This window comes from Ovis aries, chromosome 1 (genome assembly GCF_016772045.2).
Source record: "Ovis aries strain OAR_USU_Benz2616 breed Rambouillet chromosome 1, ARS-UI_Ramb_v3.0, whole genome shotgun sequence".
In the NCBI taxonomy this organism is placed as follows: Eukaryota; Metazoa; Chordata; class Mammalia; order Artiodactyla; family Bovidae; genus Ovis; species Ovis aries.
The window spans coordinates 273,654,409-273,676,720 of record NC_056054.1 but is presented as its reverse complement, the minus strand read 5'-3'; the positions used below and the strand labels follow the sequence as shown (position 1 = coordinate 273,676,720).

At 47.3% G+C, this 22,312-nt stretch overlaps 1 protein-coding gene across 5 annotated transcripts in view; it reads right to left on the bottom strand.

Moving 5' to 3' along the window:
* Positions 1 to 22,312, bottom strand: part of BTD (biotinidase) — a 59,313-nt gene that overhangs the window by 36,372 nt on the left and 629 nt on the right. Inside the window, exon 1 of one of the 5 annotated variants that reach the window (XM_060396634.1) lies at positions 13,625 to 22,270. The exons of 2 other annotated variants lie outside the window; for them this stretch is intronic. Coding sequence is in view for 2 of the 3 variants with exons in the window: in XM_042238619.2 (XP_042094553.1) it covers positions 19,542 to 19,552 (11 nt within the window). In the remaining variant the exon portion in view is untranslated. Of the gene's footprint in view, positions 1 to 13,624; positions 22,271 to 22,312 lie in introns of those variants that run through there. 2 more of the 5 variants (XM_042238621.2, XM_042238619.2) reach the window with 2 other exon arrangements.

Genomic DNA, 22,312 nt, shown 5'->3' with positions numbered 1-22,312 from the left:
ACACGTATATTTGAAAAATTTATATGTAAATGTTTGCTAAGGCCTTTGCTGGTTAGGTTATATGATTTTTTTTCCTTAAGCTAAACTAGTAGCTTGGAAGTTTTGATTAAAGTACACATTGTTCTGGGGAAAAAAAAAAAAAAAGCAGCAGGCTCACAGAGACAGAGAACAAACTAGTGGTTACCGGTAGAGAGAATGAAGAGGGAGGGGGCATTAAGTGGTACAAACTATTATGTACAAAGTAAGTTACAAGGATATATTGTACAGCAGAGGGAAGATAGCTAATATGTAATAATAACTATAAATGGAGTACAACCTTTAAAAAATATTTTTAAATAGGAATGTTAAAAAAATACAAAATATAAAAGATATAAGAACAAAAAAGAAAGACACAGAACTTTCATGAATATGACATGCTTATCAACAAAGACACCGAAGAGAATCTATAAGCTAATTATAATTAATAAGAAAATACAGTAAAGTAGTTAGATTTGAGATCAGCCCATGAAAATTAATTGCATTCTAATACATTGACCCCCCCAAAAAACTAGAAAATGCAAATAACCAAATAGTAAGATACTTAGAAATAAATATAAGATTTTTATTAAAGATTAAGGAAAAATAAAATAAATGGAGAGATATATATCATGCTATGTCAAACAGACTTACTATAAAGATACTGTTCTATCCAAGTTAATTTATGAACAATGTAATTCCAATTAGAATCTCAAAGTATCTCATGGAACTCGATAAACTGATTTTAGAATTTACACAAAACAGAAAAGGCCAAGAATAAACCTAGTGGCAGGATACTGGCTCCACAAAGACGTTCACATCGCAATCCCTAGAACTTGTGACTATGTGGAAAGGGGGGATTAAGTCTGCTGATAAACTGACTCTGAAATAGGGAGATTATCCTGGATTGTCCAGGTAAACTCAGCGTAGTCACTCAGCCCTTAGGAACAGAGAAGCAGGAGAACCAGAGAGAGTAAGACTTGGCCTGATTCTGCTCACTTTGAAGATGGACCCAAGAATGCGAGAGGCCTCCCGAGGCTGGAAGGAGAAAGGCGTGGATTCTCTCCTAGAGCCTCCAGAAAGGAATGCGGTCCTGCCAACGCCTTGATGTTATTCCAGTGAACCCCGTGTCAGGTTCCTTAACTACAGAACTGTTCAAATAATGAATCTATGTTGTTTTAAGCCATTCAGTTTGTTACGGCAGTGATTGGAAACTAATTACAATAGGTGAGATGGTTTGAAAACAACGAAGTAGAAAAACTTATCCTACCAACATAAAGGCTTATTTCAAAAATGCAGAAATTAAGATAGGATTGGACTGGCATTGGGGTAGGAAAAGGACAAAGAGTCTAGAGACAGGCCACACATGCGTGGCAACTTGATAAATAACCTTATGGATCGCTGGAGAAAGAATGAAGTACACTATCAAAGATGCTTGGACAACAGGCATTTTAGTAAACTGACTACAAAAACGGCTAGAAATTCCTCTCTCTGTGTTCATGTTCCCTTATCATGAAACACTAATGCCATCCCACTCAGAGACTTAGCTCCACCTATAATGCAATTTGGCTAATGGGATGTTAGCAAACATAGGCACACAAAGGCTTTCTCCGTGGGATTTGTCCCCTTTTGCAAACTGCTGCCAAACAAAGAAGCTCAGGGAATCTTACTGAATGATGAAAGATACATGTGCAGTGAGGATAAGCCTGCCACCCCTGGGGATATGCAGTCAACCTCCAGGGACAGAGTGACCTCACTAATTAGCAACTGACCACAGATAATGAAGAAGCCCAGCTGAGCCCAGCCTCACAGGATTACAAATTAAATAAGTGGTGGTTGTTTTAAGTCACTGAGTTTTAGAATCGTTAATTACACAGCAAAATCTAATTGATATAGACATATTATGCATCATTTGGGGAAAAAATACTGAATTGCTACTTGTCATCATATATAAAAATCAATTTCAGGTAGACCATGAAGCTTAAATACATATATATATATAACTTATATATATATATATTTATATTTGTAAAATATATATATATATAAATACATTTATATATATAAAACCTAGACTTTTAAATAAAAATACAAAAAAAAATTCCTTACAACTTCAGTTTAGGGAAAGTCTTTCTCAAGCAAGATATGAAGAGTATAAAACATAAAGGAAAGGAATTGTCAGTTGTGGGAATTCCCTGGTGGCCCAGTGGTTAGGAGGTCACACTTCCACTGCAGGGGACATGGGTTCAATCCCTCATTAGGGAACTAAGACCCCATAAGCAGTGCAACTCAGCCAAAAACAAAGGAAAAAAAAAAAACCAAAACAGAATAATTATCAGTTGTGACCACACACCAAAAACCCCACAAAATTCTGTACATCAAAAGTAACTATGTGTTATGTGCTAAGTCGCTTCAGTCCTGTCTAACTCTTTGCAAACCCATGGAATGTAGCCTGCTTTCTCTGTCCATGGGATGCTCCAGGCAAGAATACCTGAGTGGGCTGCCATATCCTTATCCAAAAGGAACTATAAACAAAGTTAAAAGACAAAGAATATCCAGAATATATTTTTAAAAATCTATAAAATCAGAAAAAGATAAACAATAAAGAACAGGACAAAAACCCAAGGATAAATCCAAATACACAACTGTGTTAGGTAGTTAGAATAGGAAAAGGAGTCCAGAATGGCGGTGGCTAGAAGACAAGGAAGGGAAAAGCCCGCAAAAATAGAACAAACGAAGGTCCGAGGACTGGAGTGAGGGCCTCAGGTGGAACAACAGCACTCCGGGCTCGCCCAGGTTACATGGGGCAGGCCCGGGGGAGGGAGAGACACATAAACAGAGGAGCCAGGGGGCCGGGGCCTCTCTCGCTCCCTCTCTCTTCTCTCTGCGTCCTTTGGGTCGGCATGCCCTCACGCCTCGAGGATGTGTTTTCCCTTATTTTCTAAATAAAACTGAGCTGTAACAAGGAGCTGTAACACTGGTCAGTCCGACAGCTGAGACAAGGTCTGTCTGAGGGCTTTAACGTCCATTGCTTCAAATTTTTGTTGTGACGAGACAGAACCAAGGAAATTACACACTCCCCTGACATCGATGGTGCTGTGACTCAGATGTAACCTGGCTGAAACAACCTTGGCGCGGCCCCTGCAAGGAAGAGGCCAAGCACAGCACGAGCCCAACTCGGCAAAAGCCACGGCTGAAGCTGAACACACAAAAACCAGCACAGGGGAAGTGACAAGAGGCCCATCGTGCTGGAAACCGGGACAGTGAAAAACGAACTCAGCAGAAAGCTCACGTGGCTCAGTCTCAGATTCCAGAAGACCTCTGGTTGAGGTAGGAGATCCCCGCTCCTATGGCTGGAGGAACATATGCCTAACAAAATCTTAACTCCTTTACAATCTCTCGTTTCTTGTTTCCTCGAACCTCCTGCAAACAGGCGGGTGGCGGTGGGCGCAACTGAGGGACTCTGGAGAGGCTACTCCTCAGCGTGTCCCAAAGGCTCCACTATCTGCTGAGCCCCAGTAGCTGTTACCCAAGCTGGTGGGGGTTCTTCTGTCCTTAATCTTCTTTGTGCCAAGGTCAGGCCAATGAAAACTGTGAGCACAGGTTAGGTATTTGGCAGATTTTCAGGCAGGCTATGAAGGGGATTCCTCGGCACGTTTATCCCACTGCTTTTCCCTCCTGTCCTTCAGCTCCCTCCCAGGACTTGAGCCCATTCAAAACCCATGATGCCTGGCTTTATGACCTAATGAAGCTAGGGCTCTGATGTCTCACTGAAAAAATTCAGGGAGAGACACAGCGATAGGTAAGAGGTGGATTTGTCAGGATTCAGAGAGAAGCACTCTTCAGGGTGTGAGCCATTGCAGAGGGCAAATGTTCCTGCCACGGAATGTGGTGTGGCTAGGTTTTGCTGGGTGGATTCATGTGCTAATGAGTGGGAGGATCATCCCAACCACTGGGGAGCCACCCACTCTTCTGTCTTTTGACAGTGCCTTGGAGCTGTCCTGCCACCTCTGGGTGTGTCATTTGGCTTACAGATTGGGGATTAAGGTTCACTTGAATTTGGCTTGTCCCCTTGGACCCGATTAATTTTAATTGGTTTATGTTATGCCCTTAAGCTATGTCACCCTTCCAAAAGTTGTGCCTGCCCCCTTCCCCCTGTTTCTTGCTCCTCCTGAGCCCTGCCTAGGCCCACAATGTTGTCTCTGCAATCTTCTGGAGGGACAACCAGAAAATAGCAGGCTCTTGGGAGGGAAATACTGTATAATAATCCATTCCTCTAGATATTCAGGCCTTCATCTTCCACGTTTCCTACAACTTATGCAACACCACCATCTCTCAGTGAACCTGCGAGGGTGGGCGACAGGCACACAACGCCTGCTAGAAGTCCACCGGATAGCCTCCCTTCAAAGGCAACTGGGCTTCCAGGGATAATGTTTGCCACTTTGCGAGTTAGCCCTGCAGGCCGTTTGGGCCCAAACCCTTACCACCCTTCTCCTAAAGTTACAAACATGCTGGTGCTGCTGCTAAGTCGCTTCCATCGTGCCCGACTCTGTGCGACCCCACAGACAGCAGCCCACCAGGCTCCCCCGTCCCTGGGATTCTCCAGGCAAGAACACTGGAGTGGGTTGCCATTTCCTTCTCCAATGCATGAAAGTGAAAAGTGAAAGTGAAGTCGCTCAGTTGTGTCTGACTCTTAGCAACCCCATGGACTGCAGCCCACCAGGCTCCTCCATCCATGGGATTTTCCAGGCAAGAGTACTGGAGTGGGGTGCCATTTGCCTTCCAAACCACGATAAGTCTCCTGAAACAGCTTGCTACAAATGCCATCAACTGGGACATTGGGCAGCACTCTGCCCTTGGGACCCAAGAGCCTCAAGGTCAAGCACCACGCCTTCCCTCACGATGGTTCCACAGGACTGAAGCAGCCCGCTCCAGCCAGCCCACCTGTCACAGATAACCATCACGGGGCTGGAGTCAAGGGTGCAACTGGATGTGGCAGGTAGGCCCGAGAATTTCTTGCTTGACCCAGGGGCTACCTACTCTGTCCTGGCCTCCTACTCCACAGCCCTTCTTCCAAACTTGGACCATTTTCGGTGCTACAGGAAAAATAATTACAAAAAGATTCACCTGAGCACTTTGTTGCTGGAATGGACAAATATTTTCCCATCAGCTTCTAGTGGTCCCTGACTGTCCTCCTCTCTTATTGGGAAGAAATCTCTCCCTGCCTTCAAAACCTTGCAGCTATTGCAGTCCTAATAGAAGAAGCTTTAAAACTCTCTTTCGGGGGCAAACTAACTATTTTTACCAGCCACCAAGTGAAACAACTCCTAAATGGGAGAGGCCACTTATGGATGTCTGATCAAAGAATCCTCAGATATCAAGTAATGCTGATGGAAAATCCAGGCCTCACTATATCCCCTTGTGAGGTTCTTAACCCAGCCACCCTCCTGCCTACCCTCGAGGGCTCTCTCCCCTTTCACTCTTGTCTAGAAACCTTGGACCACTGGACAAAACCCTGAGAGGGATTTTCACAAGATCCTGTGACCAATCCTGAGGAAATCCGATAAACTGATGGAAGCAGCTTTGTCTTGGATGGAAAAAGAAGAGCCAGGTATGCAATAGTCTCCAATTTTGAGACCATAGAGGCTAAGCCTTTGCCACCAGGTACTTCAGCCCAATTAGCTGAGCCCATAGCCCTGACTTGAGCTTTAGAGCTGGGAAAAGGAAAAAGAATAGCCATTTACACTGATTCCAAGTATGCCTTTCTGGTGCTACATGCGCAGGCTGCTACTTGGAAAGAAAGGGGCCACTTGACCACCCGAGGGTCCCCAATCAGATATGGTGATCAAATTGTTAGGCTCTTGGAGGCAGTCCATCTGCCCCCCGAGGTTTCAGTCTCCCACTGTAAAGGACACCACAAAGGGAGCAAGAAGTGGCACGAGGGAACCAAGCAGCTGATCAGGCAGCTAAGAGAGCAGCATTACAGAACCATGACCTAATAGCGGGTTGCCACCTTAGGTCCACAGACTAATTTGCTAGAAACTCCTTCATATACTGAAAGTGAGACTCTTAAAGCTAAGAGTGACGGCTCTCCAGAAGACCATATGGGGTGGTTCCAAAAGGAGGGGCTCCTTTTTCTGCCTGGGAACCTCCTGTGGAGGTTGGTTAACTCCTTACATGTCACCACACATATAGGGGAGAAGGCCCTCCAAAGATGACTAGAAAAGTTCTTCAGAGGAACAGACCTCCAAATGACTGCTAGAAAAGTGGTCCCCTCTTGTCCCACTTGCCAATCAAGCAGCCCCAAGGAGCTCGATGACCCCAGCTGGCCCAGCCTGTCCAACGACGTGGGACCTACCCAGGAGAGGACTGGCAGACGGACTTCACCCAGATGCCAGCTTCTCAAGGGTATAAATACCTATTAGTCATGATAGATACATTCACAGGATGGACTGAAGGCTTTCCCACTCAGACTGAGAAGGCTGAGGAGGTGGTAAAAACTACTCCATGAAATCATTCCTAGATTTGGTCTGCTTGGGCCATTACAAAGTGACAGTTCAGTTCAGTAGCTCAGTCATGTCCGACTCTTTGTGACCCCATGAACCACAGCATGCCAGGCCTCCCTGTCCCTCACCGACTCCTGGAGCCCACCCAAACCCATGTCCATTGAGTCGGTGATGCCATCCAACCATCTCATCCTTTGTTACCCGCTTCTCCTCCCGCCTTCAATCTTTCCCATCATCAGGGTCTTTTTAAATGAGTCAGCTCTTTACATCAGGTGGCCAGTGTACTGGAGTTTCAGCTTCAACATCAGTCCTTCCAATGAACACCCACGACTGATCTCCTTTAGGATGGACTGCTTGGATCTCCTTGTAGTCCAAGGGACTCTCAAGAGTCTTCTCCAACACCCCAGTTCAAAACCATCAATTCTTTGGCGCTCAGCTTTCTTTATAGTCCAACTCTCACATCCATACATGACAAAGTGACAATGGGACATCTGTTACTTCAAAGGTCACCCAAGAGGTCTCTAAAGCATTGGGCAGTACGTGTTATCTCTATTGTGCCTGAAGGCCTCAGTCTTCAGGAAAAGTAGAAAAAGCCAACCAATTCTTAAAATCAATGATAAAAAAGATAACCCAGGAGACTTCCCTGGGATGGAAGGAGGCTTTACCAATAGCTCTCCTCCACACCCGTATTGCCCCTAAGGAACAAGCTGGTCTTAGTCCTTATGAGATGTTACATGGGAGACCTTTTGTTTATGTCAATGACCTCTTCCTTGATCTATAGGCTCAGACCTTCCAGTCTTATACCATGGCCATTGGTCAATTCCAACAGGATATACGCTTGTAGGGTGTCAACCAGGACCCAAAAGATTCCAAGGAGTCACCACTGTATGCTCCAGGGACTCAAGTCCTAATTAAAGTCTGGAAAGATGGGTCCCCAAGGGCTCAACTCCAGCCCACATGGAAGGGCCCCTACCCTGTAATACTTTCTACCCCCACAGCAGTCAAGGTAGCAAGACATGACTCCTGAATTCACTACTCACGAAACAAGCCGTGGAAGAAGACAGAAGAGGACACTCAATACACCTGTGAGCCCCTGGGAGATCTCGGATACCTATTCAGGACTACAGATGAGTGCCATTCTAATGAACACCCCCAAATCAATACACCTGTGAGCCCCTGGGAGAGCTCAGACATCTATTCAGGACTGCAAATGAGTGCCATTCTAATGAACATCCCCAAAATCAATACACCTGTGAGCCCCTGGGAGAGCTCAGATGCCTATTCAGGACTGCAAATGAGCACCATTCTAATGAACACCCCCAAAATCTGGTTTCTGGGGATAACATTTCTCAGGACAGCTCTAAAGAGCCAACATAGCTTGGTAGCGGTTGTACTCCAAAACAAACAGGAGCTAGATCTTCTGATCCCTGAACAAGGAGGGACTTGAGCCACCCTGGCGATGGGAATTTGGAGTTGGCTAATGCTCCTGCTAGTCCTTGTTATGCCATATTGATGCTGCTTATGATTGCTCCACGTATTATCAATTGTCGAACCCATTTTGTCTCTGCCCAGGTCAACAAGCTACATATGCAGTGCCAGCTCAACAAGTATATATAAAACCACAGCTGACCATGGAAAATATCACCCTCCCTTAGATGGACACTGCTGTAAGGACTCTCAGGCCTGACACCCAAGGCCCCTCACTGTCCCAGTTCAGCAGGAAGTAGCCAGAAAGACCTTGACGCCCCTGTCTCCTAAGAATTGGGCCTCCCATCTCTTGAGAGGGGACTGCTAGGCAGTTAGAATAGGAAAAAGGAGTCCAGAATGGTGGTGGCTAAAAGACAAGGAAAGGAAAAGCCTACAAAAATAGAACCAAGGAAGGTCTGACGACCAGAGTGAGGACTTCGGGGAGAACAAACAGCACCCCTGGCTTGCCCAGTTTATATAGGGCAGGCCCGGGGAAGGAGAAAACATGAAAAGAGGAGCCAAAGGGCCGGGGGTCTCTCTCCCATGCGCGGGCTCTCTCTCTCTCTCTCTTCTCTTCACGTCTTTTAGGTCGGCATACCCTCACACCTCGAGGATGTATTTCCCTTTATTTTCTAAATAAACTGAGCTGTAACACGGAGCTGTAACACGGTACCAGAGCTGTGACACGCTGAGGGCTTTAACATCCATTGCTTCAAATTTTTGTTGTGATGAGACAGAACCGAGGAAATCACACACTCCCTTGACAGGATGCTCCAGGCAAGAATACTGGAGAGGGTTGCCATATCCTTATCCAAAAGTAACTATAAGCAAAGTTGAAAGACAAAGAATAAGTATCCAGAATATATAAAAACATCTATAAATAAGAAGAAAAAGATAAACAATCAATAAAGAACAGGACAAAAGATATAAACAGGTAAATCACAGAAGAAAATCCAAGGATAAATCCAAATATATAACTATGTAATCTATATCTGTGCGTGTGTGTGTGTGCGTGCGTGTGTGTGTGTGTGTGTGTTAGTTGCTCAGTTGTGTCCGACGCTATGCAACCCCATAGACTGTAGCCCACCAGGCCCCTCTGTCCATGGGATTCTCCAGGCGAGAGTGGGTTGCCATTTCCTTTTCCAAAAGGAACTATAGAAAGAAAGAAACTGAAGTCGCTCAGTCGTGTCCGACTCTTTACGACCTCATGGACTAGCCTACCAGGCTCCTCCATCCATGGAATTTTCCAGGCAAGAGTACTGGAGTGGGAATCTATATCTAGATATCTTCATTAGCAGTCAGGGAAATGGGAATGAAAATCCATTTCACAACTATAAAATTGGAAAGAAAATTTCTAATTCCACAATTGAGGATGCAGAGAAACGGGAGCTCTTATTTATAGAAGTCAAGGGTATAAATTGGCACAGGAAGTTTAGAGACCAATTTTTCTAGTAAAACTGATGATGACCTGCCCAAGTTAAAGCAGTCATCTAGCTAGACGTTGAGCAGAGAGTGGGGACCACGGGTCACATGGCAGGAAACCACACATCTTGTAAACAATGGGGGGTCCTTGGGCAGACACAGAAAGGCAGGAACCTCCAGACTAACAGGAAACTACACATGTTGGGGGTGATAAGTGGCCTGGAGGCAGACGAAGAAAGGTGGGAAAAGGCAAGAATCACCAGTGTCTGAACGTAACCTTCTGTTTACTATGCCCTCATTACAGTAAAACTGGCCTTGCAAATAAGATATTCCCGTCATGCACCAATGCCATGACATTTCTGACTAAGGCTAAATAAGGACAGAAATCCCTCCTCCCTAGGGAAGGCAGAGCTAGGAGGAAAATCAGGGAATATGACGATCCCCAAACCCCTATCTCCCCAATGAATATTCTACCCCTTCATTTCTACACTCCACAAACCAGCCTGCCAAAGAAACTCAGTGCAGTTACTCACCTGAGACTGCCTGCTCTTGCCTTGAGAGCATCATTTCCCTTAAATAAATCCTCACTTTGCTTTCATGACCTCCCTAGCTCATCTCTGAATTCCTTCTGCAGTGAAACAAGAACCTACCTTCTGATAACACCACTAGATACATACGCATAAAAGTTCACTCATACGCACAAGGAGACATGCAAGAACGTTCAGGGAAAAATGCTTATAACACCAAAAAGCTCAAAACAACCCAAATGCCGCTGCCGAAAGAATGGACATGTGGGAATGAAAAACCCTGAAGTCAAGGTGGTGGTCACCACTACGGCACAGGGCGGCAGAGGTGATGGGGGAGGGAAACACAGGGGACTTTGTTCTGTTTGTAATGTATTTCTTAAACTAGCGCTGGGTACCTGGGTGTCTATTAATCTCTGTTCTTATTCATGCGTCTGAAAGATGTCACAAATGACATTAAGTATATATATATAAAAGATATAAAATAAAAATATAAATTATAAATGTATAAAAAAGAAAGTGAATAAAACAATACATCACAGCTAAGCTCTAAACAGAAACTCAAAGGTCATGAGGCAGATAAAAGTTTAAAGGCTTGCGTTCCTCATCATGAAGATGTCCCTCACCTCGGGTTATACCTCAGTTCAACTCCAAACCCTGGGAATGATTCAGAGTTTACCCTGGAGCTGACACAGACTAGATTAGAAGCAAAAGAATACAATACAGGGGCTTCCCTGGTGGTCCGGGGGCTAAGACTCTATGCTCCCAGTGCAGAGCGCCTGGGTTCCACCCCGGTCAGGGAACGAGACCCCACGTGCCGCAGGAAGATCAAAGATCCCATGCGGCGCAACTAAGACCTGGCACAGTCAAATGAACGAATGAAATAGAAGTTTTAGAAAATACAGTACAATATCAAAAGCTCAAGGAAGGGGCTCAAATGAAGGCTGGCGGTAAAACAGAAGAAGCAAATGAAAACAGAAAACATTTAAACACTGATAACCATGTTTCATAGGTGATGGCTGCTGAACCCCTAGCCCACTGACCACTTCCAACTGTGGAGTTCTAGCTGTAAGGCCGGACCCCGGGGGCCATGATGGGCCGCCCCTCCTCTCCTTCCCGCCAGCAGGGTAAGTCCCTAACGGAAGAAGCCTCCCAGATCCCGGAAACCAATGACAGCACACTTCACCAGCTAAAGCCGCCTCCCCCCTCCCCCACCCCAGCCACGTAGAAGGACCTGTCAACCCGCGATGCCTCGGCTTGGCGACCTATCTGAACCCCCGTCCATCTAGCCTGACCATCCCTCACAACGAACGTATAAAACCACCCCCAACAAGGTCCGGGCGCAGACTTCCTCGACCTGCCTCGATTGGGTCCGGGAATCCCGCCCGGGAGCGCTTTGCCATTAAAAAGCCTGTTAGCCACTTTTTTGGTGTCCTGGTCATCTTTTTACCTAACATTTGGCACCCAACGTGGGGCTCGAGGCGAGGGCCCATCCCGCGATGAGCGGGATTTGCGGCCCCCTTGGGTCTGGCCCGCACTGGACCAGGTCACCCCGTCACCCCTCCAGGACCATTCAACCGTCTGGCAGGATAAGGGGTAAGTTCCATCAGTCGGGCTCTGGGGGGCATTGCTCCCGTGGCGATTATGCCTAGGGTGTCTCGGTCCTTTTAAATCACGGCCGCGTCTGGACCCCTCCTCTGCAGGCCAGGCCTGCTATTCCTCGGCACCAGTCAACTTGGAGACGTCCGTCTTGGCTGAGCGGCCCTCTCCTCGCTGGGTTGACGGCCCGTTCGGGGACGCCTGACTGGACCACTCCCAGCCTCACCAACGACTGGTCCAGGACCTTCGTTTCATAGTCGCCATGGGGACATCTGCCTCCAGGGCCGACCAACCTTGGTCTACACCACTAAAATGTTTACTCGCCAACCTCAGAACTCTACATATCTCCGGAGAAATTCGCTCCAAATGCTTAACCTTCCTTTGCTCTGAGCCATGGCCCCAGTATTCTTTAGATAACGGCTCACAATGGCCGCCAACCGGAACTTTCGATTTTAACATCCTTTGTGACTTAGATAATTACTGCCAGAGGACGGGAAAATGGTCTGAGGTACCCTACATACAGGCTTTCTGGCTGTTGCGCTCCCGTCCCACCCTATATACCCACTGTTCCCCTTCTGAAATTCTTCTAACTATCGCCCTTGCCAACTTCTCCCATGTCTTCCCCGCCTCCACCACCCTCACAGCCCAGCCCTCCTGCGACAAAGTCTCCTCTATATCCACCTCTCCCTTCATGCCTGGCTTCACCGATCTCCCCCACACCAACCCCCCCTCTATCACCATTGCCAACTTCTCCCATGTCTTCCCCTCCCCACCGTCCTCACAGCCCAGCCCTCCTGTGACTACGCCTCTCACCGCTCCCTTGGCTCCACCTCAATATCCACCCCTTCCTCCATGCCCACCCCTTTCTGGCTCACCAGTCAGCTCACACACAAGGTCGCAGACCGCTCCCAACCCGCCGCCAGCTCCCCTGCTTCCTCTCCGCCAGGTGGCCGGCCCGGAGGGTCTCGCCCATGTCCACGTACCCTTTTCACTCCAAGACCTTGCCCATATCGAACAGTGGCTAGGCTCCTACTCGGCCAACCCCTCCAACTACATCAAAAACTTTACCCAGCTGTCTCGGTCTTACGCCCTCACCTGGCAAGACATATTTGTCATCCTGGGGTCCACTACTACCCCAGAGAAAAGAAAGGCCATTTGGGCCGCAGCAAGAGTGGTAGCAGACTGGAGACATCTAGCCAACCCAGCAGACCCAGCCCGGCCACCCGGAGCGGCTGCTATTCCAGACGCAGACCCAGACTGGGACTATTAGGAGGGACAGAGAGGAAGAGCCAGCACTCAGTACATGGTAAAGTGCCTATTGGAGGAAATAGAAACCACCTCCCTCGAGGTGGTAAACTTACTTAAGCTAGATGAAATAACCCAGGGCCCCGATGAAAACCCAACAGCCTTTCTTAACAGGCCAACAGAGGCTCTTACCACCTATACCCGGATTGCCCCAGATTCTCCGGCAGGGGTTACTACCCTAGCCAACCGTGTTATATCCCAATCAGCTTCAGACATTAAAAAAAAAACAAAACTCTCCAAGGCTGAGGATGGGCCTCAGACCCCACTCCGAGACCTGGTAAAAATGGCCTTTAAGGTTTATAACGCCCGAGAGGAAGCCACTGAAGCCAGCCGCAAGGCAAGGCTTAAACAAAAAGCCAAACTCCAGGCTAACCTCCTTGAGAGACACACCCAGGCACTGGTAGCAGCCCTGCGGCCGGCCATGGGACAGAAGGTGGGTCCCCAGAAGCCACCGCCTGGAGCCTGCTTCAAATGCGGTCATGAGGGCCGCTGGGCCCGCCAATGCCCAAACCCCGGCTCCTGACAAAGCCCTGCCCTCGTTACAAACAGCCGGGACATTGGGCGAGTGATTGTCCCCGGGCGACTCAGGCCCCGGCCTTACCGGGCCGAGGTCTGGGCTCCCAAAAGAACATTTCCTCCCCACACCCCGCCTTGGAACTTCTCTCCTTTGATGAAGATTGACGGCGCCCAGACTCGGGGACCCCCATAACCCAAGCCAAGCCCAGAGTAATGCTTCAAGTGGTGGGTGAGTCTATCAATTTCTTGATGGATACGGGGGCTACTTACTCGGTCCTTCCCTCCTTCGGGGACACCTTGCGTCCTTCCCAGGTCTCGGTGGTGGGTACAGATGGCACGTCTTCACGACCCTTGCAGACTGGGCCACAGCCCTGTCAGCTTGACCACTTCCTGTTCACACACTCTTTTCTGATAATCCCTTCATGACCCCTCCCCTGCTGGGGCGGGACATTTTAGCTAAGCTTAGGGCCTCCATTCACCTACCTCTCTCACTTTCCCAAACTCTCACCTCGCCCCTACTCTTCCTCTGCTCCCCTGAGGCTCCAGTTGTCAACCCTACCTTCTGGGACACTGAAATCCCTCTGGTAGCAACCCATCACACCCCCGTTCTGATTAAACTACATGATCCTTCCCACTTCCCAAGCCGCCCTCAATTCCCCATCTCTCAGACTCACCTACGCAGTCTTAAACCAATCATAGACCACCTCTTAGGCCAGGGCCTCCTAGTCCCCACGGCCTCGCCCTGCAATACCCCCATTGTCCCAGTATGGAAAGCTTCTGGCGGCTACTGACGGGTCCAGGACCTTCGACTGATAAACGAGGCCATGATCCCTGCCCATCCGATTGTCCCCAATCCTTATACCTGTTTTCTGACATCCCTAGCAGTACGACTCACTTTACTGTCATAGACCTCAAAGATGCCTTTTTCACTATTCCCTGACATCCAGATCGCCAGTTCCTCTTTGCTTTCACATGGACGGACCCAGAAACCCGACAGTCCTCCCAGCTAACATGGACAGTCCTTCCCCAAGGGTTTCGAGACAGCCCCCATTTTTTTGCGGGGGGGGGGGGGCAGGCTCTGGCCCAGGATCTGGCTACGTGCCCTTTGGCCCCTAGTGTCCTCTTACAGTATGTGGATGACCTTCCGCTCTGCAGCCCCTCACAAGCTCTCTCTCAGACACATAACACTATTCTTCTTAGCTTCCTTAGCTCTAAAGGATACCGAACATCTCAACAAAAGGCCCAACTCACCCAGACTTCTGTGACTTACCTAGGTCTAAAGATTACCCTAACCAAGGCTCTAACTACTGACAGACTCAGCCTTCTCCGAGACCTCTGCCCCCTGGAGAACAAATCTTGTCCTTTTTGGGGTTAACAGGATTCTTCCGGCACTGGGTCCCCAACTATGCTTCACTGGCTAAACCCCTCTACACAGCTGCAAAACACACCCCTACTGGACCGCTTTCTTCAGAAACAGAGGTCCAAAAGGCTTTCTATAACCTCTGCTCAGCTTTGCTGTCCTCTTCCCTGCCCTTCCTGCCCAATCCCAACCTCCCCTATCACCTGTACAGTGATGAAAAAGGGGGCATAGCCTTTTGAGCCCTCATACACCCTGCGGGACCTAAAATGCTGCCAGTGGCATTAATCTCCAAACAGTTAGACCCCACCGCCCGGGGATGGATCCCCTGCCTACGTGCCCTGGCAGCAGCAGCTTCTCTGGCTCCAGCAATTCACCATTACTAAGACACCCGTGCCTCCTGCCAGTGAGTGACACGCCCTGTCCAGTGTTTGACTGGCCTCATCCGCTGTGGCTGTTGCCAATCACAACTTTGGCTATACTCTTCGCCACTGGGCTGGCTGTCACGGCCCCCCCAGGACTGGCCGCCCACACTCCGACTTTCACTGGCCCTTACTTACCTTATCATCTGTTCACTACTCCTGGGGTGCTATTCCTTTGGAATGGCCTGACCTGGCCATATGTCTCTAGCCTGCCTTGAGGACTTTATCTTGACCCTACTACAAGACTTCTGGCTGGCTACCCCAATTATTGACTGTGACTCTTTCATCCAGGCAGTTTCTGATCTGCAGTTACAGGAGAACTCCCTCCTTTTCACAAAAGTTCAAATTGATTTTCTCTCCGTTATCACTCGCCTCCTGATATCATAGCTAGACATGCTCTTGTCACTATTCCTCCTGGCCGAGTCCTGGCCGAGATAACACGGGTGGGACAACCTACACCCTGCCCCCGGGGCTACACCAAACAAGACCACTAAAAAATTGGGTTCACAGCCTTATGTCCACTGAGACTGCTATGTCTCACCTGCCCAGCCATGCTCCCATGGGGGTAAATGGTATTGGATGGCCAAGAGCCTTGGGGCTGCCGAATCAAACTCAGCCTCTAACTGCTATAAAGCTAGAGACAAAGACCTCTGTTTCACCATACAAACCCACTACGGAATGACAGACGGAAAGGGGGCCCAAGATCAGAGACAAAAACAAATCCAACATAAGCTCCAACAGGATCTCATAAAGTTGACAGCTAAAGCCTCTAATCCACACCATGAGCCCAATAAACTCCTACCCTGAGTTGTACATACAGCAAGGTGAAAAATGCAGAGTCAACTCAACATTCCATCTGTATTAACTTTTATCGATATCAGGTTCCTTCCTGCAAGAGTCTTATTTTTTGTACATTATCTTCTGGCCCAGAAGCCTGTTGACATTTTATGACCCCTTTTTGATAAAGGTTGGTCAGCCAGAACAATAATTTTCCCTTAAAGTGTTTCTTCTTAAATTCCTAGCCTGCGTCACCCTTAAAGTACAGAGTTACATTCTTATGGAGCAAAAATTCAGTGGGTTACAGCAAAGAAAGAACTTATTAACTCAAAGTCTAATGTTGCTAATGCTAAAGCTGCTGCTTGTTTTTTCTACATCCTGACTATATGCACTCCCAGGAACACAATGGATAAGGGATGTGAGAACTTGGCAGCAAGCATTGGCTCAACAATGTTGCAAGAGTCTGGATAAACCTGCCAAGTAAGCTAGAATGCTAACACGGGGTTTGAAACACTCTCTTCATGCCCAGGAGATTTATCAACTAGAGGCCTAAGTTAACTCTTTCCAGAGAAAGGTGGTCAGGGACAGCCCCCTGTTACTGTCAGAAGAGTTGATGAAAGGCATAAAACAGTAAGACAGATTCTGGTTTTGGGGTAGATGCTCGAGCAGGTCCAGGGGGTCTATCGAGTCCTGAGGCCTTGCTTATCAGGACTCTTCTTGCATGACCTTGTCATGGGTGGGATCTCCCGTGCTGGCTCCTGGCATCTCCCCCTTCTTTATTTTTTAAGACAGCCAGATGTAATTCAGTCGCGAGCTTCTGAGTGCTCTGTCAAAGAGTTCTAACAATACAAGGAAGAATAATTATGAAAAGCAGAATTAGAGCGGCCACAGCAGCATAGCTTAAAAATAGTAGAATGTTTTTTCCTAAAATAAAGTTAGAGAATGTATGGAAAAAAATCACTTGCGGCAACAAAATCTAATCGGGAGTGTTCCATGGGCTCTGTCTTCCCTTGAGACCCCAACCATTCCTCGCCCAACTGATCCCCCCAAAAACAGATAGAGGCCCAAAATCTCACTCAAAATGTCACTGAAATAACCTGGCCAATGGGGCCCTTGACCACCGAGGTTACTGTACCTCCCAGCCAACGCCTCTTGTGTCCTGGCCAATGACACCTCATTAACCACAGTGGCCTGTGACGGCTCGAACAAGACCCCCTATCCCTAAACCCTCCGGTATGTGGAAAACCTGGGATATTCTTTCTCTGCAATCAAACCACATTATTACAATGCTTCCTGCCCAACTGGACTCAGCCTTACACCCCAATCTTCCTTACTCCCTACCTGACCATTCTGACACCCCAGGCAATGGAGGACCAAACCCAGTCAACCCACCGCCGGAGGGCACTAGCTGCAGCTCCCCTGCTCCTCGGGGGAGGTGTAGTCACGGCCTTAGGACTGGGGGCGGGAGGATTGGGATCAGCCACACACTTCTACTATAAGCTGTCCGCAGACCTCAATCGAGACCCGGACAAGGTGGAAGATTCCCTAATGGCATTACAAACCCAGATAACCTCTCTGGCAGCAGTGGCTCCCCAAAACTGGAGGGCCCTAGACCAGCTAACGGCTGAAAAAGGGGGAACCTGTCAATTCCTAAGGGAAGACTGTTGTTTTGTTTTGTTAATGCCTCGGGGATAGTTCATAACAAGGTCCGAGAGCTGAGAGAGAGCATCAGACTTGGACAGGCTGAGTCAGAAGGTTTTGATTTCTCGGGATGGTGGAGGTCGTCTTGGGCAAAATGGCTTCTCCCACTTCTCAGACGCCTCGCAGCCTTGCTCCTCATCCTGTCGATAAGACCTTGTGTTTTTCAGATCATTCTCAGGAGGGTCACGGAGCTGACCCAGACAGCTACTGGACAGATGCTGATGGTAGCCGCATACTCCAAGCTCCCGTCCAGAGACCCTGAGGCCCCCTAAAGGTCACCAGGATCCAGCCACGACCCTCAGCCCCAGCGACAACCCAGCTCAGCAGGAAGTAGCCAGAAGTGATAACAGCACGCCTTATCCTATCAAAAGGGCCAAAATGTAAGGCCGGACCCCGGGGGCCATGATGGGCCGCCCCTCCTCTCCCTCCCACTGGCGGGGGAAGTCCCTAACAGTAGGAGCCTCCCAGATCCTGGGGACCAATGACAGCACACTTCACCAGCTAAAGCCGCCCCACCCCAGGACCTGTCAGCCCGCAAAGCCTCGGCCTGGTGACCTATCCAAACCCCCATCCATCTAGCCTGACCATCCCTCGCAACAAACGTATAAAAACCACCCCCAACAAGGTCCGGGCGCGGACTTCCTCGACCTGCCTCGTTTGGGTCTGGGAACCCAGCCTGGGAGCGCTTCGCCATTAACAAGCCTGTTAGACACTCTTTTGGTGGCTAACACTAGCATGTGGAGACACTCTCCATTATGACTTCTAGGCCATTTGAAATAAATCACTTATGTCCTCACAGCAGGACCTATAGTTGTCACCATTTCTGGTGCATTTTCCAAAAAACAGACACCTTATCAGTGATCTAATAATCGCTGATGTCAAACCCCATATTTGTTTAAAAAGACAAAAACAAAAAAAGCACACAGCGGATGAAAACAAAGCTAAAACAGAAACAAAGCTCCTTCAGTTTCTGCCCCCAGAGTGCTTCCACTCCAGTTCTGGGTCTTGCTGAGTCTCATGGGCAATAAAAAGCAAAGCAAAGATGAAGAGCCTGCAGACCAAGGGCAGGGATCCAACCACTCTCTAGGTCACAAAGTAACTGGGAAAAACTCCCAGTCCCTGTCTGCCAGTAACAGCCATTAAATCTGGCCCTGCTGGTTCAATAATGAAGTTGCTTCTCACTGGCTTCACTTCAGACCTATTCTGAGATTCGGTACAGTTCAGAAGCTAAATGAGAAGCAAACAAAATTAATTTAACCTGCTTTATTCAAAGAACCATTTGCTGTACAGTTTTCAAGTTTGGTTTAAAAAATAGTGTTCTACATAGACTTCCTTTTGGGCTCTTATTGCTTTTGTTTGTATTTAAGATACTCAGTTCCAGTTTTCTCCTCTGTTTCAGTCAATTTTATTTTATTTTCAGCCATTCTATAATGCATCATAAATAATCCCAATTCATTTCTTCACACAATAACCAAACACTTCACATTTTGATAAAATATGCCTACGAGAATATTTCTTACAGGTTCAGTTAGTGTTATGCTTTCAAATAATCACATGGATTTTCAGTGTCCTTGTTAGTTTACTGAAGTTAAAACACAATATCATAATTCTGGGGCCTAAGAAGTTACTGGGCTTCCCTGGTGGTTAGGTGGTAAAGAAGCCACCTGCAATGTAGGATCTTAGGTCTAGAACTCACAAATAGAGTAACCAGTATGAAAACTCTTTGATGACTGACCCTCCTCTTTGCAGAGCATGTTATCATTACTCCAGCTTTTTCTTTTAAAAAACAAACAAACTAGACGTACTCCTCCTTTGGCCTCATTCCACCAATAAACAAGGCAAAACAAACAAAATTTCAATAAAATATCCAACCAATAAAATTCGATGCCTACCACCAATTTAAATAATAAAGAACGTGGTTAATGCTTACAGTGTCTGCATAAAGGCCTTGGATAAGTTACTAAAGAATCCTGGAATCCACTCACTGCCATTGGATTGAAGGCAGTTGCTCCAAGTGCCTGCAGATCTTGGAGGGAGAATCTCAGTACTTCTGCTGAATCATCAGACCCAAGTTCACCATGGAATGTTACGCCCTGTACTCAAAGGTGTAAAGGTGAAACAAGTTTCAACAGTCTCATCGACTTCTCCCCCAGCTAAAGGGCAGAGTCTAGTCAGTTGAGAATTTATCCTTTTGCACAATGTTAATCTGAATTCAGGGGATTTGTTCCAATTCTTAGCTCAGTTTTCACACCATATACTGAGTGATTCTGTCAGTGATTCTTTTGGGACACCAGTGAACCCAAGTCCCCATGAACTGACTAACCACCACCTACACATTCTGTGCTATTAATGTCAAACTAGCCTTGAACCCATAAATCCAAATTAAGCATCAGTATTTGATAACAGGCAAGCACACATTTAATTATTAACTCGTGCATCCAGCATGAGTATGGAGTTGGTGCTTCTCAAGTCAGGCTGCAAATCAAATTTAGATAGCAGCTTTAAAAAAAACACAGGTCCCTAATTTGTCCTAAGATGCTGATTCAGAAGATGTGGGGTAGGCCCAAGCAACCGTATATTTTAAAAACTTTCCAGGAACTTCCCTGGTGGTCCAGTGCTTAAGACTACTTCCTGGTTGGTGAACTAAGATGCCACATGCTTGACTGTGTGCTATGTCACTTCAGTTGTGTCCGACTCTTTGTGACCCCGTGGACTATAGCCTGCCAGACTCCTCTGTCCATGGGATTCTCCAGGCATGAATACTGGAGTGAGTTGCCATGCCCTCCTCCAGGGGATCTTCCTGACCCAGGGAAGATCCGAACCCAGATCTCTTACATTCCCTTATTGGCAGTCAGGTTCTTTACCACTAGCCCCACCTGGGAAGCCCAAGATTCCACATGCTGCTGGGCAACTAAGCCCTCAAGCCACAATTACTGAGCCCTCCTGCTGTAACTAGAGAGAAGCCCACACACCCAACAAGGAGACTTCATGGTGCAACTAAGACCCCATGCAGCCAAAAATAAATAAGTTTTTTTTTTTTTAATAAAATTAAAAATAAAAGGCTTTCCATGCAATTCTGATGCTTGGGGGTAGAAACTGTCACATAGATACTGACAGAAACAATCCCACATGATAGAGAGATGAAGGGTCTATGCTTCTCTAACAGGGCCAAGGGACACTGTGCCAAGGATTATTCAAAGACACACAAAGAACATTTTGTGTTCAAAGTTGGCATCTTTCCGAATGCCAACTTTCATAGGTATTTTAAAACGCCATTTGTATTTTGGTGGCTACAAGTGTCAAAATTTACTTAAGATCTGTACATTTAAGTGTATGTTTACCTCAATTTAAAAGATCACTTTTATATTAAAATATGGGCAGATTCTGGAATATAATGCAAGATCTGCTTTTATTTTTTAGATGAACTCTAAAACTTTAAAGAAATCTCCCTCTTAGATGGGCTACATTAGGCTGGGTCCCCATACCCAAAGAGGCAGCCATTCTCATTCCTTTGCTTAGAGTGGGAGTTAGGACTTGAAATGCGAGGGGAAACCTTTTTGGAAGGGCTCAATGAGTTTAGGAATTCTTTCATTTCCAAAGTTTCTCATTCATTTCACTACCCAGGACCCACTCTCCTTGCTTCTGGCTTCTTTGCCTGTTTTAAGTCGCTCAGTTGTGCCTGACTCTTTGCGACTCCATGGACTGTAGCCCACCAGGCTCCTCTGTCCACGGGGATTCTCCAGGTAAGAACACTGGAGTGTATTGTGCTGCCCTCCAGGGGATCTTCCCCACCCAGGGATCAAACCCCTCTCTTGTCTCCTGCATGGGCAGGTGGTTCTTTACCACTAGTGCCACCTGGGAAGCTGCTCTGGTTTCTTTTCTTCCCACATATTACTAGTTTTCTGCTTTAAAACACTTCAAATCCTCAAAAACTTCCACTCTTCCTCATGATGTGAGAAGTTCTGTTTGCTACTAAGCAGGTAGTCTAATGCTCCTGAGGCCCTGGCATCATGAACCACACACTGTAAAGACATTTTCACTCAAAACTGCATTTTAAAAGGTTCTCTTCCTGTGATAAACCATGATAGAAAAGAGTATGAAAAAGTATGTACATAGAGGCAGAACTGAATCACTTCGTTGTACAGCAGAAATTAACACTGTAAATCAATAAATACTTCAACACATTTTTTTTTTTTTTACAGAAAGGTTCTCAGCTGCAGCAGCTGGTTATGATGAGAGGCTAACTCAAGACTCAAAACTCTCCCCACCATTTCCTGACTTCACTGTAAAGGCAGGGTGAAAGGTTATTAGCAACGATTACAGAAAATAACCGTCAGAAGTAACTAGGCTCAAGGGGCCCTTCTTATCTCCTGTGGCCAAAGAGCGGAAGGGTGAAGGGCGCACAAGCCTTCCTCTGGGTAAGTTATTTCAGCTGTCACTGGGAGATTCAGTGTCCTCATCTAAGGTAGAGTACACATCCGCTTACGAATTAGTTGGCATTTATCTTCACGGATTGCACAGTTACGAACGTATCCATCAAATAAGGGTGTACGTCAAAGCCTAGAATACAAGGGGACGCGGGGACATAACCACACAACGCAAAAACAAAAGAGCCTCCTCGACCAACTTCCGGCGCCATTCCACCCCTCGCGTCCCAGCAAAACCCGCGCTCAGCCCCCGGAGCCACGCCCCTTTCTGCCG